This window comes from Maylandia zebra, linkage group LG7, assembly GCF_041146795.1.
Source record: "Maylandia zebra isolate NMK-2024a linkage group LG7, Mzebra_GT3a, whole genome shotgun sequence".
NCBI classification, from domain to species: domain Eukaryota; kingdom Metazoa; phylum Chordata; class Actinopteri; order Cichliformes; family Cichlidae; genus Maylandia; species Maylandia zebra.
This window is the reverse complement of record NC_135173.1, coordinates 33,486,426-33,509,474: the sequence shown is the minus strand read 5'-3', so window position 1 is coordinate 33,509,474 and position 23,049 is coordinate 33,486,426. Positions and strand designations below refer to the sequence as shown.

Sequence of the window (23,049 nt, the reverse complement as noted above, 5' to 3'; positions counted from 1 at the left end):
TTTAGAGGGAAAAATAATTATTTTAACTGACATGTATTAAAATTTGTAATTTTTTACCTCCAAACATCCCCCTTTTTTTAAAAAAAATATTCAAAACATAAGGTTAGAGCTGGAGTCATCACTAACGACAGCATGAGGTTTAAATTATCCTGGGTCTGCTCTGAGACGGAGGAGCACTCTAACCAGAACCGCAGCAGGTCCAGAGCTGGTTCCTGTGTCGCTACACCGAGCAGAACATGGAGTAGAAGGTGCAGTCCAAGTCGGTGGAATTGGAGTTCGTCCACAGGATGAGAGACTCAGAGAGCGCTGGCTTCATTGCTTAGTTATACCTCACAAAGAACTTGGCAAAAATAAACAAAAAGCAATGATACTGGGAAATATTGTTCCAATTTTAACTAAGGATCTCAGTCTCTTTGATCAGTTCTTCGGGTTTCATTTCTTTTTGGTCTCTATGCTGGGTCATTTAACACTTAACCACATCACATTGATCTGATGGCTAGGGCTGACCCAGGCGTGGCCTGTATAACTTTATTATTATTATCATTACTATTATTATTATTCCCAGCATTTCAGAAACTCTGCTTTCTCAGCAGAAATAGATGCAGAGTAAACGCATGAAGGAGGAGTCTCCCGTTCCTCCTCCCAATCACATTAACTTCTCCGCACTTCATATTTCAGTCACACTGTATGAAAGTACAGTTTGGCAATATTGAGAGCCTGAGGTCTTATTTTTTAATCCTCCATTATCAGTTGTGTTTGTTTTGCAGTTTAATTTCCCCTCCGACAGGTTTTTAATACAGCTAATACTTTCGGTCCTTTGCAGCTGTCACTTTCATGCTGTTAATGGAGCAGTCTGAAAAATGAGTCTGGATGTTAATTTCACTAATGCAGAGACAGTGGACGGCCTCCACTGCACAGCGTCTTCATAAAGGAGAAATTATTTTTTATTAAAGCCACCGCGCCTTGGTCACACTCTCCTCTCGATCACAGATGAATCAAAGCCATGTGACAGAATTAGATTTCAGCTCTGCCAAATGAAAAGCATCACAACTTGGAGAAGGTAGAGGAAAACGATTTTCTCCACAAATGGAGGTTTGGGGTCTTTTTTTTTTTTTTTTTTTTTTTTTTTTTTTTTAAATGGAGGAAAAAAACTGATTTAATCCCCAGAGATTTGGAACAATCACTGATTGAAAAGAAAGCAATGGTCAAACTTTTAGGATGCAGGTGGGCTACATCTCAGGTCTGGGCTGACTTAAAGAAGGGCCACACAATAGATGCATAGACAAACAGTGAAAAAAAAAAAATCCATAAAAAAAAAAAAAAATCAATTAATGTTGGGAGCATAACACCTTAGTTGGATTAGATTTTGAACAAACTTGGATACTGTTTCAAGAACCAAAATCTTCTATTAAAAAATGTTGATTTGATGTACGATCCATCTGAACCTCAGTCACACGAAGGAAAACCGCGGCATGATCGCAGCACCACCAGAATAATTGCTGTTGTGTACAATGAACTTGTAATGCTGTTGCCTTTAAAGTTGTTTAAGACGACAACTTAAAATTGACTTTGACGTGTCAAGATGGTGATAAAACAGCAATAAGACAGAGTCAGTCTGCTACCAGTCTGCAACTGAATGGAGTGAAGTTGGCAGCTACATGCATAATAATGTGGTGATCAACTATGATAAATCCATGAAAATCACAAATCTGATGCCAACTTACATGAGCTAATGACTGCTGTCAGTGTCCAGCCAGAACCTCAGACTGGAAACTGAAATTAGTGATGTAGCTGCTGCAGGACTAACATTTCACTGCAAAACAAAAAACAAACAGGCACTCACCGCCCATCTGGTTATATACAGGAATATAACCAGAATACAAAGTGTTGGCAGCCAGCTGAGTCGAGTCCCCTATTGCAAAGAGATCCTAGATCAATATTTCATTGATCATTTTGAGTGTTGACTAATTTGTATTGCATTTACAATACATGAGATTAATGTCTAGCATGGATACTTTTACTTGCTCCTTCTTGCACATGTTCTCATTTCTTAACGTCTAGTCACATTTCGTTTTACATATTTGAACTTGGACTGAGCAGAAAATCTACGTTTATTTAACGTCACAAAAATTTGAACATTTATGATGTCATATTTTATTTTATATTTTTCTAATTGCTCTATTTGTGTTTCTTATACCTATAAAGCTCTTTGCAGCAGACACCATCAGCCCGGCACAATTTTCATTTTCATGATGACGTTCTTGCTTTGATTCAGTAATTAAACGCAACGTTCATATTTCCATTATATTATAAAGGCTGCACTGGCACTTCACTAGTTTGCAGCCACAATCCAAGGCAAAGAGTCAAACATACTTTTGTGTTTATAAAAATACCACAACATATAAATGTATGACTGCTCAGTCACTTAAAGGTTAAATTAAATCAGTTTTGGTACTTCGGAGTTTGAGAATTGTTTAGTTTGTGACTCCTACTTTAATAATACATAAAAACAACAAAAACAAATCCCATCACTGGTTTGTTGTCAAAGAGCTCGATGGCTGCTGAATTGCAGAGAAATGGAGCAGAAATAACAGAGGAGCTTGATGACAGATTTACAGTTTGTTGTGTCGAGTCTGAAGTGTCGGATCAATTCAAGACGTCTGACAGTTAATCCGATCTGATTACACACAACGAGCAGATGTGAGCAGCCAGGAGACGAATTATCTGGGAACATCTGAACACAACGTTTTCCTGAACTCAATCACTGCCAACGGTGGTGGAAGCAGGAAGATGAAGGTGGAGCGAGCGAATGGGAACAATATGGACAGAAATACAGACAAGGCCGTGAAGGGGAGACAAAAGCACTGATAGAAAAATTACTACCAGTTATGTAGCCTCAAATATTATGATTATATACACGTTTTTAATATGGAGTTTCCATAGATTAGAAGAGTTTTTCTTCAAAGTAAAAGTGGAACAAATGGATTTAAATCCCTAGCTGTAAATGTTTATGCTTTCAAAACACTTTTTAATGAAAATATGATTTAGATATTATGATTTCATAAAGTAACCATTGACATGAGTACTATTGTATATTGTATATTGTATATTGCATAGCTTTTTTTTTTTTTTTTTTGTTATACGTAAAATTGTATTGTATTTATTTAAATTTTTACTTTTTAATTATTTTATTTGCATTTTTCTAATCACTAGGGTTTGAGAGTAACGCAATTTCTATTCTGTGTATGTCCTGTACATGTGGCAGAATTGACAAATAAAGTTGACTTGACTTGACTTGACTTGATTCAGCAGCAACAACGGGAACCGATTAGCATTAGCAGCTAACGTTACTTCTGTTTGCTTCCCACCTGCTCAATGTGCTCACATCAACTGTACTTAAATTCATTCAAAGTCACAGTAAAGTTGTTCTTATTTACATAATTTCTTGTTTGTACTAGCTGTATAGGCATGGGTAAAGTAATGGCCTTTACTCTCACGTCACTAAAGAAAAATCATCTGTTATGCTTCCTTGGCTGTATTCACGCGTTTAAAAAACAAAACAAAAAAAACACTTGTAGAAATGTGAAAATTTAAATAAAAAAAAAAAAAAACAAAAAAAAACACAACCTCAAAATAATGCCTCAACATTTCAACGTGCCTCTAGTTGGCTCTGGAAACGAGTATCCATAAATACTGATAGTTATTATTTTTCCATCTTTCACCAAAGCATTGTTTATTTAGTATGCAGTCTATGAGAAATGGTCATATTTAATATGGAAATTGGTAGACTTTTATTGAGAATTTACATTTTAAAGTTGCCACTTTTTGTAACATTTGCCTGATTTATGCATCCTTCATTCTTGTACCTTTTCTGCATGAGGGAAAAAAAACAGTCTTGTGAGACATACAGTTTACTAGTTTTTTTCCTACTACTTCTCTAAATGGGCAGTCACTGCTCGACACAAGCAGCTGAAATCACTTTACAAAATGATACTTGTAAATATTGGCATGACATGCACTGTCAAAATCACTCATCCTCTTTCTCCATCCCTCCCTTTATCTACATATGGGGCCATTTCCATATAATCCGATTATACTTTCTGTGTTGTGTATTTCTGTGATGAGTGTAAGACCTCATCCTCTGAGGTGAAGCTTTAAACTGATCAATCTGATCAGTAATACCATCTGAACCTGCCCACGGGGCTGAAAACGCCACAAAGGCTGACTGTCTCTCCATCTCTCCATGTTTCTTTAGTCCTACAAATTTAAATTTTTTCAAGTTGCAGCAGATTTTTATCACTGATATTGTACATCTCACCCAGCTCAGCTCGTTTCAGGTCCATTACCAGATTTTCTTATATCAAGATCCGTCTCACCTCAGTGGGTTCACAACTTTCTCTGGAGAATACCAGTCTGAGTGACCAAGAAACATGACCATGCCGTCTATCCATTCACAACACACACACACACACACACACACACACACACACACACACACACACACACCAAGGCCAGCGCTTTATCTTTGTGACACATTCATAAACCATGACACACACACAGAGACAGTCACACACACTCGGCAGGGTGGGGTGTGTGAAGGTGGGGGAGGGTGTGTTTCACACTGTAACCAAACTTTTATGGTACCATACTGTATAATATTACAGCTTTACTACTCTGAAATAAATCTGCTGTAACATTAAAAACAAGTGAATGAAGTATCCACGCCTCTCTGGTGATAACTTTTCACTGCTCGGCTTAAGTAAATTTTAACAGCAGCCTTCAGATGCCAAGAGAGGCTGTGGTATTTGCAACACATCTTTCCTGCAGTACTGTTTCCACTCCACAGCCAGCAGAAATACATTCCTGTACATTATTAATATTTGGACTACCTTTAATACAATAATATCCTCATACACCAGCTGGGTCCCTCACTGTGTAACACAGTAGGGACACAACTGTCTGAGACAATCACCGTGTTCGGAGTGGCGGCTCGGAGCATTTATCTCCCCATAAGTTCAATCTGTTCTGAGGAGAAATGTGATCTGACCCAAACGACCTCCAGGCTCGGGTATTAGATTAGCCAGGGAGGCTGACGTTTCAGATAACCAAATCAAAACTGGGCTAATGATGCCGAGAGGTGAGGGTCAGCCTGACCTTTGACCTCTGACCTCGATCACCACTGCTGTGGACCCGTCAAAATGGTAAGAGAGGACAGAAATCCCTTCATACTCTGTGTTGTCCTGACCTTCCCTCCTCATAAACAAACTCATAGAAATATTTTATGATAATAATGCAAGATCAGCTGCATGATGTATAAAACCACTTATTTAATTTTACTGAATGACTTTGACTGGGAGCAATCAGCAGGGCAAAACTGCCCAGCAGTGAAAGTGGTTCAGTGTGTGAGGAATGGAGGGTGTTGGGGCTGCGTCCACCAACAACCTTTGACCTCCCTGGGGTCATCCCCTTCATCAAAATCCATGGGTGCGCTTATTTCTCAGTAGAGGCAGACTTCCCTCTAGTGTAGAAACATGACTGTTCCAGGTTACCCACCACTGAACGACAGTGCAAAACCAAGAGAGACACCCACAGGATCTCAACACACTTAGCTGTTGATGTAAAACTATCAAATCCATGTTTTTATATAATTATAAAAATGGTATTTCAGAATTAACCCAAGATAACTGCAGGTGGGACATTCTATATTTGTGCTTTATGACAAACTAATTAGCTTACTATAATGACAGTATGTATCGAGGTTATAGTTAACTAAAACTAAAAACTAGATGTGAAAAAAAGCTTTACTTAACTAAAATAAAAAAAAAATAAAAAAATAGACTTGAAAAAATTAGAGCTGCAAAAAATAAAAAAATAATAATAATGACAGCATTCCTGATGAGGCACTAAAGTATGTGTTTTTTGAGACTACAAAACTTTGAGTCAGCTGCTTTTAGCAAGTTTTGTGGGGTTCTCTGTACTGATTTTCCTAAATCTTGCTTCAGGGTCTGGAAACTCACAAGCTAAACTAAATTCATAAGAAAAAGTCAAAAAGACACGTTTTGAAGGACGACCTCTGCGTCAAAGATTTGGCAGTGGGACTGAAGTTGTTTGAGTCTGTGAAACTAGACTGCAGTCATTCAGGAAATAGCCAGGGCCCATAGGGCTGCCTTACACAGCATAACACAGTGAAATGTAGGAATTCTTGTATTACAATAACAACAAATGACCTTACTCTAATTGTTTAGATTCTTGGGCATGTTTTCCCACCAAAATGCCATGCCATCAGAGATTTAATGAACTAAATTCAAGTGAGTGTGTTGAGAGAGAGGGGAGGAAGAGGAGGCTGTGGATCCTAATGACATCCCCTGACACTGCAACGGACATAATTACAGGTTTGTGTGTGTGTGTGTGTGTGTGTGTGTGTGTGTGTGTGTGTGTGTGTGTGTGTGTGTGTGTGTGTGTGTGTGTGTGTGTGGGGCGCTGCGGCACTGAGCAACAAATGTTCTCACCTGCACATCCTGGTGTGTGTACATGTTGGTGTTTGTGTGTGCAAGTGTGTGACAGCAGACCGATGTGATGAGTCTATCGCCGTGGAAACAGCCTGCAGCCAAGTGATTTTGCTGCTGTAGACATCTCTGTCTTCTCCCCTTTGTCTCGTCCACTTCTCTTTTTTCCCCTTCACTCGTTTCATTTGCTTCACATTTTCTCCTAGCAAATCCAAAACATGACGAAAACCTCGAGTTCCCACAACCTCAAATGGCTATTTCTGTCTATACAAAACACAAAAACTCTATAATAAAACAATAAAACCCACAAAATCATCTTACTAAGTATCTGAAGTAAAATGTAATATTGCACATGCCCATGTGCAATATTACATTTTTTCCTGACATGAGCTAAACAATTACAGTACCACTGCTCACCATAAAGCTGCTCCATATAAAGCTGTAAGACTGAACATAAAAACACTGCACATTAAGAGAGTATGTGTTAGTGTAAGTGTAGTCTGTATGTGCATGAACAGCTCTGATGGTTGATGGGATGAGCCTAAATTAATCCTAATTACATCTTCAGTCTGCCTTAAACCGTTTGTTCCCCTCTCTGGGCTCTGTATGATGTCACACAGAGCAGATATTCACTGAATGGTTACCTTGGGGACACAGCTCAATTGCAAATATGTAAAATATGCTGGAGCTAAAACCGATAACACAAACAGAAGATGAATTAGAGGGCTGCACTGAGTTCTACTATAAGATGGATAAAGGAATAATTCAAACTACTCTGGTAGAGTCAAAGTATAAAAACATAGAGATGGAAATAAGCGTCACAGAGTGAAATCAGCAGTGCAGCTCCATCGAGTTAGTGTCATGTTTTGTTTTTTTTTGTAAAAGTTTCGTGAAGCTGCACAGAGCACACGAGGAAAACAGGAAGTCATGGACAGAAATGACAGACCGCATGCAGACAAAATGTTCCACTCTGTGCAGACTCACAATTTGTGAATTCTTGAGGTAAAACCCGTTTGCCAACTTTTAACATGAAGCAACGGAAATCATACACACATGTAGGGCTGTTCGATATAATGAAATATATCGGATGACGATATAAAAACATCTATCATTTTGTTTTACGCTATCGTTTGTTTCGTGGTGTCGCAAAATAAACTGTTTACGGCAATATTTTTTCATCGTTTTGATGGTCACTGTAGTGGCTATATTAATTTCTCTTATAATCCTTATCTTTATAATCTCTTCTGCTATTTGCATGTTCTTTACTGTAAATTCCTAAGTTAATTTGTAAATTTTTGTAGTAAATTGTAAATATTGTAAAACTTTTCTTCTGTCATTTAATGGTCGGGCATTGTACAGCTACAAGCATTTCACCCCCATGTCATACTGTGTATGGTTGTGTGTGTGTGACAAATAAAATTTGAATTTGAATTTGAATTTTGAATTTGAATTTGAATTTAAGTTCTCTCTTTCTCTTATATTTAATATGACCACACTACTGACAGACAAGCGCCTGTTTTTATGTGAAGTCTTTAGCAACAACGACAGTAAAACCATCGCGTGTCCGCTTGTTTATTTTCCACATAAACCTTTCACAATAAAGCTCAAGATCCTTTTGAGACGTTTCAAAAGAAACTGAATCACGTGAAAGAGTATGCAGAGTAGTTACGAATGAGAAGCAAAAAAGAGCCATCAGGTGTTAAAAAATAAACCTCAGACTCAATAGTTAGAACAGGCTTTTCCCCGCAGCATGCTGTGTAATAAATACTCAAAGAAAACTGCGGCTGTTACAACTTATGTCTAAAAATATTCAGTTTCATGCATCGGTTAAGACGCTCAACTCCAGGTACACGACGCTCAGCTGGAAACACTTCACGCAAGTCGAGCTGCCCGAGATTCACAGAATTTACAGAAAATGTTACATTTTTGTGATTTATATCGTTATCGGACAATGGATGTATATGATTATATCGGGATATGAGATTTTGGTCTCATCGCACAGCCCTACACACATCATTTTTCATATGAACCCATTCAAATTATAACTGCAATTTCAGTACATGGTAATGTTAAATACCGTGTAGAAATCCAAGTAGTGAGTTTATATACACTGAAAATATTTATATGACAGGTTTCCAAATGGAGAGTGCGTTCATTCATAACAATGTTAAAAAGTTCAATTATAAAAACCACAAAAGAAACAAAGAGGCAAAAGTTCTTCCTCCACAGAAGAATAAGGTTCAGGTTGCTCTGTGTTTGAGGTTTCTGCTAACAGATTTAATCCTGCAGAGACCGAATGAAAAGAGAAAAAAAAAAAACAACCCACAGCTGTCAATAAGAGAAAAACGAGCTGAGAGAAATGATAAATTGTCAGACACATCTGTGATATTGACTGGTCTGAGAGAAGGATGGAGGATGGAGGGAAGAGGAAAAAAGGTGGTGCAGACAGTGAGACAGCGTTAGGCACTGGGTTTTTTTTCTTTATTACAGAAATGAATGTCTTTAAAATATTTAGACAAATGAGTCAATCCTGCTTTATTGTTCTGTGATTCTGGATGCAAAAACTGCTGATGTGTAGGAAGAAAAATAGAAATGCAGTGCTTAAATGTGTTTATCTTAGAGTGGAGAATCGTTCTATGTGTGTGTCTGTCACAGTTAAACATTCAGGGTATATGTGGCAAGGATAAATGGACTGGAAAGTGTGTGCATGTGTGTTTTTCTACCTGTACTGCAGGTGTGAGTTGTTTCCTGGGGAGAAGTGCTTCTCACCTTACTGTGTGTGTGTGTGTGTGTGTGTGTGTGTGTGTGTGTGTGTGTGTGTGTGTGTGTGTGTGTGTGTGTGTGCGCGCGCGCTACACTAAACTGCTTTTAACACCATGCAGGTCACAGTACACGGGTATTACATGCAGGCATTGATTAGGACATGCGTGCACACAAACACTAATGCTTATCCTCCACTCAGAGTCAGCAGAGCAAAACACCTGAATTCAGCTGGAGATAAATAATAAATGACTTCTTCATGTTTTTTTGGAATCAAACCAGATGAGACTTCTCAGGTCACGGAGGGGAAAAATGAGCCCTTAATTGTAATCCTCAAACACCGGAGAGGTTCACGAAGAACAGAAGAAAGTCTGAAGAGGTTAAAGCTACAGCATCGTATGAAATGGGTTTCAGCTTGTGATCATGGGACAAAGCAGGGATGCTTCAAGAGACTTGAATTTCCTTGTCAAATATTGCGTGGGTATTTGCTGAAATTTTAATCTGCACACACAAGATTCACATTAGATTGCAGAGTGTGGTCACTGTTCTTTCTTTCCTTGGAGGTCAGCATCCACACGGCAACTCGTTGGCTGATTATGGCTGACTTCACATCACAGAGAGATAGCTAGGCTGCTGGTTTTTTAGGACAGTGTTCAGAGTTTTGCTCAGAAAGCAGCTGGACGTTCTAGACAAAACTGTCACTGCCTTCTAAACTACGACTGCAGCAATATGCTAGTGACCAAAGCAATCCGCAACTTTTAACAACTGGAATAAACGGTAGATGCACTTGGTCTTATACAGTCCTGTTCTACTCTAATTGAGCCCTCATGCCAATGAACGAATTGCAGAGCATAGTGGTGTTCAGTATCATGCCCAAGGATACTGTGGCATGCAGAGATTGAACCACCAACCCTCCAGTTACTAGATGACCCTCCTCTTCCTTCCTGAGCCCAATGCAGTCTCATGACCAGTGGTTGCCAGATGATTGCAGACCAGTCGTACCTGTGCAACTGGATCCTGATCCACTTTATTCAACATTGTCACTACACATGACTGCAAAACCTCAATAAGTAGCTGAGCAGTAGTAACTTTCCTTCTTTCTTTTTCTCTCATCTATATCATTTGGCTAAGAATTACACTTTGGATCTCTGCGTTTAAATAAATGAATGGCCTGGTCTTCACAATTCACAAAAAAACCCAACAAGCGAGGCCGCGAAAGGTGAACTGCGATATAGTGAGGGAACACTGTACCCTGTGTGTACCCACTTAAATAGACGCAGTAGGCTATTATTAAAATCATTAACTTCTACAGTTACAAAGCCCATCACATCAAAAATTGGAAACCTGGCCCACTCCCAGTATACCATAAGAAAAATGAGCTTTACCAACTAAAATTTCTGGTTCCAGCTAGCAGTGAAAGCATTCAAAGCATTTATTTTTAGATGTTTACAGTCAGTCTAAGGCAACTTGATGAGTGTGGGAACAACCAATTCAAACCACGACCAACCAAGTTGCAGCTCTACAGTTTCTATTATTTACTCCTGAGATGGGTAAAAAAAACAAAAAAACAAAGAATACCAAAGAAGTGTGCGTACTTTAATCCTATTTTCCCTGCTTAGAAAGAAATTTGTGCTCTTACCTGCTGTGATGTCATCATCAGTGACATCCATTTCCTCCTCAGGAGCCTTGGTTTCTACTGGCTGAGCCTCTGGTGGCGGCAGGGCTGGAGGGGGAGTGTCGGTGGTTGTTCCAGCTGAGGAGAAAGAGACAAAACGGTTCAGTGCAGTCCGTCCAACGAGCACAACCCAGGTTACTATTATAGATATAATTTACACATCTCCCCTCAGTGCATCATAGCAATTATAAAGTGCATGCAGTTCGATAATTTAACCATTAAAAACTACCCCACTGGATTCAGAAAAAAAATGTTTATATTAAATTTAGGCAGTAAAAAGTACCCCAGTAGAATGTAGTTTACTGCTCAAATCTTTTAGATTAAGCCAATAAGATAAATTTGTCAATAAAATTTACTGTGACAGATTTAAGTAATAAAAACTACTCTGATAGATTTACACAGAAAAACTATGCAATTACTCAGTAAAAACTACGCAGATAGATTTAAGCAGTAAACCAAACCCTATTAGATGTAGTCAATAATAACTACACCACTAGATTTAATCAATAAAAACTACTTTGACAGAAACCAGTTGAATTAAGTTAGTTTCATGTCTGTGAACGTGACCGAACAGGTTATTCGTGACCATTTCACATTGTGCCATGAGATCAGGCTCACTGATGTCACCGACCATCAGCGTAATGGTTTGAATGTCTGTATGTCAGGATGCTCTCCACTGCGAGTTTCTGTTCTGGTCCTCATTGTTGTTATGATCAAGTTAACTGCTCTGGTTAAGCAGCAAATAAAGGCTTATTGGACGTCCTCGTATAAGCAGAATGAATAGAAACACATGGACACACACAAGGACAGGGACACGCTTTTATTTAGCGTTTTCATTTAGCTCTTATCTCTCTGTTGGCAATTAAGAGTGGCTTTTCATTAGCGGCCGGCACTAATGAATGACACTGTGCTAATGAATGAAGCAGATTAAGGTAACAGAGTCGGCACAGGGCTAATCTCTGGGAAAACAGCCTGCTTAATGAATTAAGAACCACAAAACGCTTATCAAAAACGAAGAAAGCAAAAACAAAGAAATATATTCCTCTTCCTTTTTTTTAAAGAAAAAAAAAAGTAATTAACAAAAAAAGAAAAAGTTAAATGGCACAGTTTCATAAGGCTTCTTCAGTACACCAATAAAATTAACTGTAATTACACTGTGTGTAATTACATTGATTAATCCAGGTTAACATGTGCTTCATGTTCCAATTAACCTGCTCACACACACAGCTGACAGCTCAACATAATGACTTCGTATCACACACCCACACACACGGTGACAGAAGGCCAATACACAGCCCGGCAGTTGATTACCTGTCTCTGACATTAAAGTGATAAAAACTTAATTGGATTTAATTAAAACATAACTGATGTTTTACTGTGAATGAACAAAAGGCCTGCGGAGAGCGGAAAAAAACAAAAACAACCCTCGCTTCAGTTTCTATTTGCATGTTTCCCTCTCTGAGCAGGCGGTTTCACGCCATAGATAATGGTGGTTACATCCATCTTTTATATACAGTCTGTGACCCTCGAGGCTGCTGCTTGGCCTGAAGGTGGCCCAGTTCTCGTGTTCTGCATCTCCAGCACACACATCGTGCACACCAGCTGGGCTATAACCTCCAACTTAACTGTCCTGGTTGGAAGAATGAAAATGAGAGATACAAGAGCTGAGGGAGAAGAAGAAAGAGGAGGAGAGGGAAGTGGAGGAGGGGTGGCGAAGGAGGGGAGGAAAAGGAGGGGAGAAGAAGGAGGGGAGGAGAAGGAGGCGTTCTGCCCTGCTCCAAGGTCAAGCTTGTCATGTCAGCCATGACACATTGCTCCCAGCATGCCTTGTTAACCTTCAGGACCTCCTCCTCCTTGTCCTCCTTCTCTTCGTTTCTTCTGACTGTTGCTCCCTGTATTCATGTTTGAGACCCACACTTCCTGTTCTTCTCCTGTTTCCCAACCTCTACTGCTCTTTCACTATAGTTTTAAATCATCAGGAGAGATTCATCTAAAGGAGGACTCACATAAGGATGACTGGAATATTTTTAGTTCAGATCTGTCTTATATAAGATGATGCAAGGGAGTTTCATCTTCAGCCTCTATTGTTGTACTGTAGTCCTGATATTTTAACTTTGCACTACAATGTTTCTGCTTGCTTGATTCTGTGTTTTAGACATAAGAAGAAAAGGAAGAGAGGAAAAAAGGTTTGAAGAGATGAGAGATGAAGAGAAATGGAATGGATGATTGAGGCACTAAAACCTACTCCAGTAAATTTAGGAACTACTATGTCAGATTTAGTCGATAAAGACTACTCCATTAGATTAAGGGACTGAAAACTACTCTTAGATTTAGGAAGTAAAAACTACTCTTTACTTCCTAAGTCTAATTGAGTAATCTGTTAGATTTAGGAAGTAAAGACTACTCCGTTAGATTATGGGACTAAAAACCACTCACTACTCACTAAATCTAACCAAGCTGCTACTTGGTTAGATTTAGGCAATATTACTGACCATCTTTAGGGACTAAAAATTTGTGAATTACATGTAGGAAACGATCATGATTTTTGATGATTTTTAGACACTTTCATGCTCTTGAACATGAAGAAACAGGGTTTTCAGTGTGACTATTTACAGAAAAGCTGGGAAAAATGTGTAGGAAAGGATGAAGGAAAAAAGGGAAGACGCAAGAAAGAGGGGGGAGAGGGAGACTTTGAACAGCAGGTTGATTGGAGTTAAAAAAAAAAAAAAGTAACAATCTGGATGTTCGAGGTAGACTGAGAAGCAACAACGGAGAAAAGCAAGAGAGAAAAGGGGGAAACAGAGTGCTCTTCAGTGATCAAAGAAACAGCTGCTTCACATATCCACCATTTGACCCTGAAAATTGGAACAAGGAACAAAGCTCAGGGACTTTGGTTAATGAAGTGTGTGTGAATATGAGAGCTGTGTGTGTGTGTGTGTGTGTGTGTGTGTGTGTGTGTGTGTGTGTGTGTGTGTGTGTGTGTGTGTGGTCCCTCAGTACCCTGCCTCACAGCTCCTGTAGCTATGAAAGACCTGTTTTCAGTTTTTGTTTTGTTTGTTTGTTTTAATTGTTAACAGCAGCTTTGCCACTCATGGCTTTCCAGATATAACCAGACCTCCCGTCTGCAGGTAAACAGCTCCACGCAGCCACTTTCTGATGATAAAACTACTTTCCCAAAACAATGTGCTGCTCCACACCATCACAGCAGTGATGATGGAGACTCTGTGGACAGTTCATTTCTTCCTCTGAGTGGAGGTTAACAGCCCCTGTTTTCTCCGTGTTAAAGCCTTTTAAACACTTCCAGGAGAGCTGAAAGGTCAGGCACGGCTGCTGCTGTTTGTGTGTGTGTTGTCAAGTTGGCTCCCTGCTGCGACGGAGGGACTCGGCTCAGTGACATTTCCTCTGCAGTTAAGCCTAACAGATAAATACAGGCGACTCTCTACCACACTGGTCAGATAGCACAGGTCTCACTAAAGGTCTCATCCCACCCTCGTGCACTCTGACAGTTTGGTCAGAAACATACACACGAGTAACCTACTGAGATAATTTTCATGGTAGGGGTGGTCATAGCCATCCAAATAGCAATAACATGGATAGTAGCTGATATTGTCAGCTACTATCGTGTCCTCTCGTTTCCAAAATAGTTAGATTTTTGTCTCTAGGACAAACGGTAAACGACTTATGGTAATTGATGAAAAACACTCAGACCCAAATTTCTGAGATGTGTTTTGCTGAAGGTGCTGGTCAGCATCTTTACATCTTTACTAACAGTAGAAAATCATTTAATCAGTTAATCAATGGGTTTTGTGCAGAGAAAAAAGTTTGGGTTTTAAGTTGCGGTAATTACTGTAAACCAAAGACTGATCCAAGAAGAGCCTCAGGGTTCAGAGGACGTCTCCAGAGGATTCAAACACATCTCCGACTGTCCCCTGGAGATCCAGGATTTCCAGGACCAGCAGGAGTCATCTTTCTGCCTTTTCCAGTCCTGCTATGCAGCACACAGCTCAAATTCAATGACCCTTTAACCTCCTTTTCCACCCGCCTCCATTCTCCCTCATCCCTGGAGGTCACCAGTCCATCACTCCCCTACACATAGGCACCACCCCTGCCTGCGGTACTGCTGTGGTAACACAACACTGACCGGTGCCCGTTTCCACGGCAACTGTTCCCCCGAGAAACCCTTAGCATCCTCAGCAACCACAGGGCGACTCCTGAACACACACACACACACACACTGCATTTTAGAGCGCCGTTTCTAGTAAAAGAACGTAGAGATTCACCTTTCTTCCCATCAGCAGGTCTAACTATAGACAGAGAGGGAGACCAGGGAATAGACAGAGCCGGAGACAGAGTGGCAAAGCAAGAGAGACGGCGGTAAAGAGAGACGGCACTGACAGCTGCAGAAAGAAATCACCAATCAGAGTGGTTTGTGCGCCGCTATTGTGAGATATTCGTTAAAAATTTAGATGAGCTGGACAATGCTATACACGGCTTTAAAAGTCATCTTAACATATTAACAAGACTAAAAAAAAAAAAGAAACTGAGGTTGGTCCTTGGTTCAGCCTCCAAGTTCATTTTGTCTGAAACAGGCTACTTTAGCTTCCTTATAGTTCTCTACGACATTACAGAGAGCCAAGAGTGAAGGAGACGGAATACCTTTATTTCCCTTTTTTGTTTTTAGAAATTCTGCTAGGAAACTGCTGTGGATATTTTTTTAGTAGTAGTTTAGTAGTAAAATTGGTAGTAGTACTAATTTTTTAGTAGTAGTAACCAATACTGATACAAATACCTTGAACTTATAAAGGCACCTTATAAAAGGGACCGCATCATATCACGATTGATTTGATTAGCACACAAAGTGATACTTACGGGAGCTGACTGTGTCGACATACTGGGGCAGGTATGGAGCCCACATGTCAATGGTTTCTTTGCGTCCTGACTGGCCGATCCTCCTCAGTTCAGCCAAGAGAAGAGCTTGGGCTGCTTCTCGTACCTGAAACCACAAACACACTAAATCACTGTGAATTAAAAACAATATCACATGTTATTATTTACCGTATTTTCCGCACTATAAAGCACACTTAAAATCCTTTAATTTTCTCAAAAATCGACAGTGCGCCTTATAATCCTGTGCGCCTTGTGTATGAATTCTGGTTGACTTGACCTCGAACAGATTTTATGTAGCACACGGCGCTCAAACATCTGTCAAAAAAATGTTTTAGTACGACTTTGATAAGCTATGAAGCCGCACCGCTTGATGGATTGTCGGAGCATTACAACTACCATAGTCAGGAGCCTTGCAGAGTAATCTGGGTCCAAAACTCCGTCTTCTTCAGGTCCCAAAGTCAAATGAACCCTGCGGCATCACTGAGAGTTAAAAACTGTCTAAATTTTTCATCTTTACTAAAATGATCAGCGTTGCTGCTTTACCAAGTGTAGCAATTAAGCTTAACATTCAGGCATGAAAACATAATTTATTAAATTAAACGGAGTTAGCAGGAAGTAGTTTCCACCTAAACATGATATAGCATGTTCTGACTGAGAGATTTCTGAAAGATTCAAACGTACAGCTCTGCTATCACTTCCAACATAAATGAAGACAGGAAACTAAACAGCAGTGACGTTTGTAGGGTTACTGAAGTTGGGCTAGCTGGTATATAATGATGTGCTATGTGATCGCTAGTGACACAGCTATGTTAGCATAGCATAAACAGTGAAGCTGGAGGACGAATGCTAACTTTTTTCCACTTGATAAAAGTTAACATGAGGGTTTCTTATGGTTAGGGACAAATGTAATCGCATGGCAGGATGCTGTAAACGGACCAAACTTCAGTCAGGAGAACAACTGAGATTATTCATCCACAATACGAGGTTAGTCATTAATTTACTGCAACAACATGGGAATAGAGCAGCTGCGTGAGAATTCAACATTAACATTAACATTTTGGACTACCTCACCGACCGACCACAGTATGTGAGGACTCAGGGCTGTGTGTCGGACAGGGTCGTCTGCAGTACGGGGGCCCCACAGGGAACGGTTCTGGCTCCGTTCCTCTTCACCATCTACACTGCAGACTTCTCCCACAATTCCACCCAGTGCTTCCTGCAGAAGTTCTCTGATGACTCTGCAATAGTCGGCCTCATCACTGATGGGGACGACAAGGAGTACAGAGGACTCAAGACTTTGTGGACTGGTGCCAGCTGAACTACCTCCAGATCAACGCCAGAAAAACCAAGGAGCTGGTGGTAGACTTCCGCAGGCACAAGCATTCTCCACTGCAACCACTGAACATCCAGGGTATGGACATTGAGGCTGTGGACAGCTACAGGTACCTTGGTGTTCATCTGAACAACAGACTGGACTGGACTCATAACGCCCTCTACAGGAAAGGGCAGAGCAGGCTGTACCTGCTGCGGAGACTCAGGTCGTTTGGGGTGGAGGGCCCACTCCTGAAGACCTTCTATGACTCTGTGGTGGCTTCTGCTATCTTTTATGGCGTGGTCTGCTGGGGCGGCAGCATCTCTGCTGGGGACAGGAAGAGACTGAACAGGGTGATCCGAAGGGCCAGCTCTGTTCTAGGATGCCCTCTGGACCCAGTGGAGGTGGTGAGTGACAGGAGAATGGCGGCTAAGCTGTCATCCCTGTTGGACAACGTCTCCCACCCCATGCAGCAGACTGTGACAGCACTGAGCAGCTCCTTCAGTGGGAGACTGCGGCACCCACGGTGTGGGACGGAGAGATTTCGCAGGTCTTTCCTCCCCACTGCTGTCAGACTCCACAACAAAGACTTTAACTGAACAAACACACACATCCACACATGTGCAATAACACTAAGTGCAATAATCTTTTCTGGCATCGTTGTATTTTTACTCAGTTGTATATAGCATTCGTATTCTATTTTTATCTTATTGTATATTTTTATTCTATTTTATTCTACTGTATATAGTATATTATTTTATTCTATTCTGTACAGCTGTGTACTGTATTTATTCTTATTGTATTCTAATTTTTGCGTCATAACTTTTGCACTGTCCACTTCCTGCTGTGACAAAACAAATTTCCCACGTGTGGGACTAATAAAGGTTATCTTATCTTATCTTATCTTAATGAATCAAAGGTACGGAAGTGGAGGAAGCAGGAAGAATGAGTTGAGTAAAGTTTGACTTATCTGACTGTTTTGTTTCGCTTAATGCGCCCATGCACATTAATATTGATCAAATCAAATCTATTTATTTATATAGCACTTTTCACAGGATAAAAACCACAAAGTGCTTCACAGTAAAATCTCTTACGAAAAAAAAAAAAAAAAGATTCCTTCTGTCATTATATCTAATACACTCTTAGTGAGAAAGCAGAAACAGAGTCAAAATGTAACCAGTGACCTCAATGTGGACGAGATGGGCATTTTAACCACCACATCAAACCTGCTGCTTTGAGTTACACAATACTTTTTACTAGATCCTGATTTCTGTGTGGATGAACTGTTGCATAAATTAATATAATTAATGACATAAGAACATTTTAAAATATAGATATGACAAACACAAATAGAGCCATTAAAAGTAAAGATTCATAGATGACCAACTCCACTCCATTCAAAGTTTAAAGTGGTCCAAATGGCACCAACCCCAGGATGTGTAGGGATGCCTGTCAATAAAAATGGCCACACCCCTAAATTTAAGTCTTAATAAAAATCCAGTTGGATGAGTTATTAAGAAAAATTCACACCCTGTAATGTTTTTTTATGAAGGGAAAACTGAACAAAATTTATGTCTGTATCAGGCTATAAACAGCTTTATTTATGCTGTAAAGCTGGATTTTTAAACATGGGAGTCTATGCAACCAGAGATGAGCAGTAATGTGTTACTGTAATCCAATTACTTTTTTCAAGTAATGAAAAAGTAAACAGTAATTAGATTACTGTTGCTTTCCCGTAAGCACGCTGCATTACTAAACTGTGATTTTGTTTGTGAGTGTCTCATGACAATGATGTACGAGCGTGCGGCGTCCGTGGCAGCAACAGACATGTGTAGATCAACAATGGATAATATGGAGTGCGGGAGAGAGTACGACCGTGCAGAGTTTAAGCTTGGAAGTACTGACATTACTTTGAGCTTGACCCGTAAAAAGTGACAAAACCACTAGCGTCCGCTCTACACTCTGCGTGGTAAGAAAACTTATTTCTACAGCAAAAAATTTAACTTCAAATCTAAGCAAGCACCTAGCACGCTGCCACGGGAATGTGAAATTCACAGAAACACTGCTGTGGTATCGGGAAAACCTGCACCGGTCCCACTCCTGCTAAACAGGAGAAAAATAGATTTAAGAGCGATAGGACTTAGTACTACTGAATCTTTGATTTTATTTAATTTTTGCTGTGTTTTATTTGCATCTATTTGAAAGGGTGAGTGTAAGCATTTAAAAAATTTTTATTTTATATGTTGGAATATGTTTAAATGTTAAACAAATTTCTTCAAATCAAAGACTGCTGCATATAATTTAATTTTTGATTATGCAATGTGCATAAAGTTAAAAGGTTAAAACTAATTTAAAAAGCCTTTAAAATAGACTTTTTCATTTGGTTCACTTTTATACGATAGATTATGCAGAAACAATAGAATTGGGCTGAAAAGCCAATTGCTTTATTACTTATTCAGGTTGTGTATCATGTTTTTTTAAAAAGTAACTATGTAATAAAGTAACTAATTACTTTTGAAAATAAGTACTCAGCAAAGTAATTGGATTACTTTCTTGGAGAAGTAATAATTAGTAACTCATTACTATTTTGACTCACTTTTTTTTTTAGCTTGCCTCAAGTGGCCGTTAGAGGAATTGCAGTTTTTTTTTGTTTGTTTGTTTTTTCAATTTTGACTCAATTTTTCCTTGATGGCATCATACATACCTCCAGACAGCGGTCCTGCCATCTCCTCGCCAGCATCTCCAGCAGTGGCGGTCTGAACTTGTCCAAGCCAAGTAGGTCAGGGAGCATCACGCAGTGCATGGCCGCCAGCTGGCTCCATCCTGCACAAACAATCACAACCACACACACACCAACACATTTTACACAAACAGTCAGAAAAACTACAAGAACAAGTTAAAGTCTCTCTAATGCTATTGCTGTCAAATAGAAACACGGTTTTTAATGCAGTTCCTTGAAAAGGTATCCATACCCCTTCGAACTTTTCCACATTTTGTCAACCATGAACTTGAATGTATTTTATTGTGATTTTGTGTAACAGACAAACGCAAGGCATGGAATGGAGTGTATGTGTTCACAGTCGCTCTCCATCCAATCTGACTGTACTGGAGCTATTTTGCAAAGAATAATGGGCAAATTGCACTCTAGATGTTCAAAGCTGGTGGCGACATACCTCAAAAGACTTGCAGCTGTAATTGTAGTGACAGATAGTTTGAGAAAGTATCGACTCAGGGGGCTGAATACAAATGCACAATATGAACAGATGCCCCCGATCCAGTGTTGTGTTTGTGTATCACACAAAATCCCAGTTAAGTACTTTTAAGTTTGTTGTTGTAACATAACAAAATGGAAAAGTTCAAGGGGTTACTAGGTTTTTGAAAGCCTTGAAAGTAATTTTTTTTTTCTTGTTGTTGTTGTCGTCATTTTAAATCGTGGCCAAAAAACAAACTTCAGTGTCTTCTTGAGTCATCCTTGCAGAGAAAGAACATACTTAACTCACCATTTTAGTCTTTAAAAGTACATTAAAAAGTATTTTTAAAAACTTGTTTCCATGTGACAGCACTGACTTCCAAAGGAAAGAAAGAAAGACAAAAAAAAAAAAAAAAAATCACAGTAACAACAGTCAAACACGGGATGAGAATATTATCGACAACATTATCTGCAGTCTTGGTTAGAGCAAACAAAATTTTTTCTGCTAACCAGAGTCTGTCTGATGGAGTAAACAACAGGTATACAAAAGCCTTGTCACGATACCTTGGCATGATGAATTTAAGTGTGTGTTCTCAGCTACATGTGGGTTTTTACTTGATAACAAAAAGAAACACTGAAGGCTTTCACAATAAATGGCAGACACTAAAACGCTCCGTTTCTCAGTTGTGTGACAAAAACATTCAAAATGTCTTGGTATCGCTTTATAAGGGCTCAAAACAATGGCATATATTCATATTTCTGACCATACACCAAAGATATACACATCACCTCTTACTCATCTGTGACTTTAACTTTTTATTTGCAGATACTCAACATAAATCAAGCACCTTAATCACATATATTGGATTAATATATGGTTTCTGGACATGATGCATGTCTATGAAATGCACTTGTGTGATGGAGACTGAATGGCTGTTAGGCAGGAAAGAAATTTCATACAAATTTCTTTGCTGGGGGAACCGTATAAACTTACCTCCACCAATGAAATATCCAGATATTACAGAAAAAATAAAACGTTATTACAGAAATACTATGTAGAGGTTGACAGACTAAAGATTTCATCATATGTGACAGATATATTATAATAACTATTTTGTTTATAACATAGGAAATCAAAGCAATCAGAATCAGTCAACCTCCACATACAAATATGAATCACTGCCTTGCAAAAACTGCAGAAATTTGAATCAATTCTAGTTCCCAAAATAAAATTTTACTCCTGTTTTTTTTTTTTTGTTAGTTTGTTTTTTAAAATCAGACTGAACTTTGGCTTGAGGATTCATTTGGTTAACAAAGAAGCATAAGCTGCTCCAGGACTGTACTCACAGGCAGCTGGCAGCATCCATTTCATATATGAGTCCTATTAAAAAGGTCAACAGCAACAACAAACAACCTCCAAAAACAATCTCCATTAACGAGTTTGTTGGTTTGTTGACAACCAATGAACTTTTGGAACAAAGCTATGCTCATCAAGGTCCCCTCCTTGTCATGGACCAGTCAGAAAATCAAATGGTGCAGAACTAACTTATATTTGAAGAACAACGAGAGAAGTGCCAAAAAATTTGAATTGTTACCTGGAGGGAATGAAGAGGAACCTGTTAATGTTTACAAGAAGAGACCAGAGTAAAAATTGTTTTGTTTTTTTCCTAAAGGGTTTTTATTTCAATAACGTATTGGATATGCTGCTTTTAGTTTTATTTAGGTTGCATTAGTTGGGTTTATGGGCTTCGTGTTACCACAACCACCTTCTAGGTGAACTGCTGCCGACAGGACAAGCTTCAGGACAAATCAGGAACAAAGCTGTGGAAGTCCAATGAAAGTTAGTGTGTGTGTGTGTGTGTGTGTGTGTGTGTGTGTGTGTGTGTGTGTGTGTGGTGTCACTTTGTTCTCTGTTAACTGTATCTACTATCTACTACAACAACTACTAGTGTAGTGTTAATTTGTTTTGCTATTACTGCAACTGCTAGTGGTAATACATATTATAGTACTTATAAACAGCATAAAAGCAACAAAGGAAGAAATTAGTTTTTGCAGGGCAGCGTTTCTGACTAAACAGCTATTGAAATAAAAAAATATATATATTCCTACATGTACTGAGAAAGAATGTGACACTGTGAGCATGCTTGCTGTCTCCCATTTGTTTTAGTGTACAAAAAAGTTAATTAGCTTTGAAAAGGAACTTGTATTCCCTTGAATTCCCTTAGACATCACAAATAATCTTTGAAAAACAAACAAAAGAACACATTCATCATATGTGTGGGAGTGAGAGCAAGCCTCCATGGTGAAATCCAAAATCCTGTTTTTTAGAAAAAACAACAAAAAAGGTTCATACAAGAAGGAAAGGAAGGAGAGCAGTAGGCTCTGACACCAGAGAAACTCCAACCACAAGTCCATGTAAAAAAGAAGCCTTAAAATCAATAATGCAAAATTTTAGTTAGCTTTCAGTTCTCTGTGTTTTTGTTTGTTTTTAAACTCAATTTTCCATATTGCATCTGTTTAAAAATAAATAAATTTAAAAAAAAATATTTAATAAAAAAAAACAAAAACAAAAAACAGTGAGGTGGGTGTGCTGGTGTGCATTTTGCTTTCCTTTTTGATTTTTTTGTTTGTTTGGGGTTTTTTTTTATTTTTTTTTTAAATCTCCTCAGTGAAACACTCAGGTGGAAATAGCAAGCATGCAAACAGCACAGAGACACTG

General features: G+C 39.1%; 1 protein-coding gene across 4 annotated transcripts in view; it reads right to left on the bottom strand.

The window, feature by feature from the left end:
* wdr7 (WD repeat domain 7) overlaps nt 1-23,049 on the bottom strand; it is a 99,414-nt gene that overhangs the window by 38,386 nt on the left and 37,979 nt on the right. For all 4 annotated transcript variants that reach the window (XM_014407240.4, XM_014407243.4, XM_014407242.4 and 1 more), the window contains 3 exons: nt 19,845-19,963; nt 15,811-15,934; nt 10,906-11,019 (listed from right to left, as the gene is read on the bottom strand). In XM_014407240.4, coding sequence (XP_014262726.2) covers nt 10,906-11,019; nt 15,811-15,934; nt 19,845-19,963 — 357 coding nt within the window. The remainder of the gene's footprint in view (nt 1-10,905; nt 11,020-15,810; nt 15,935-19,844; nt 19,964-23,049) is intronic.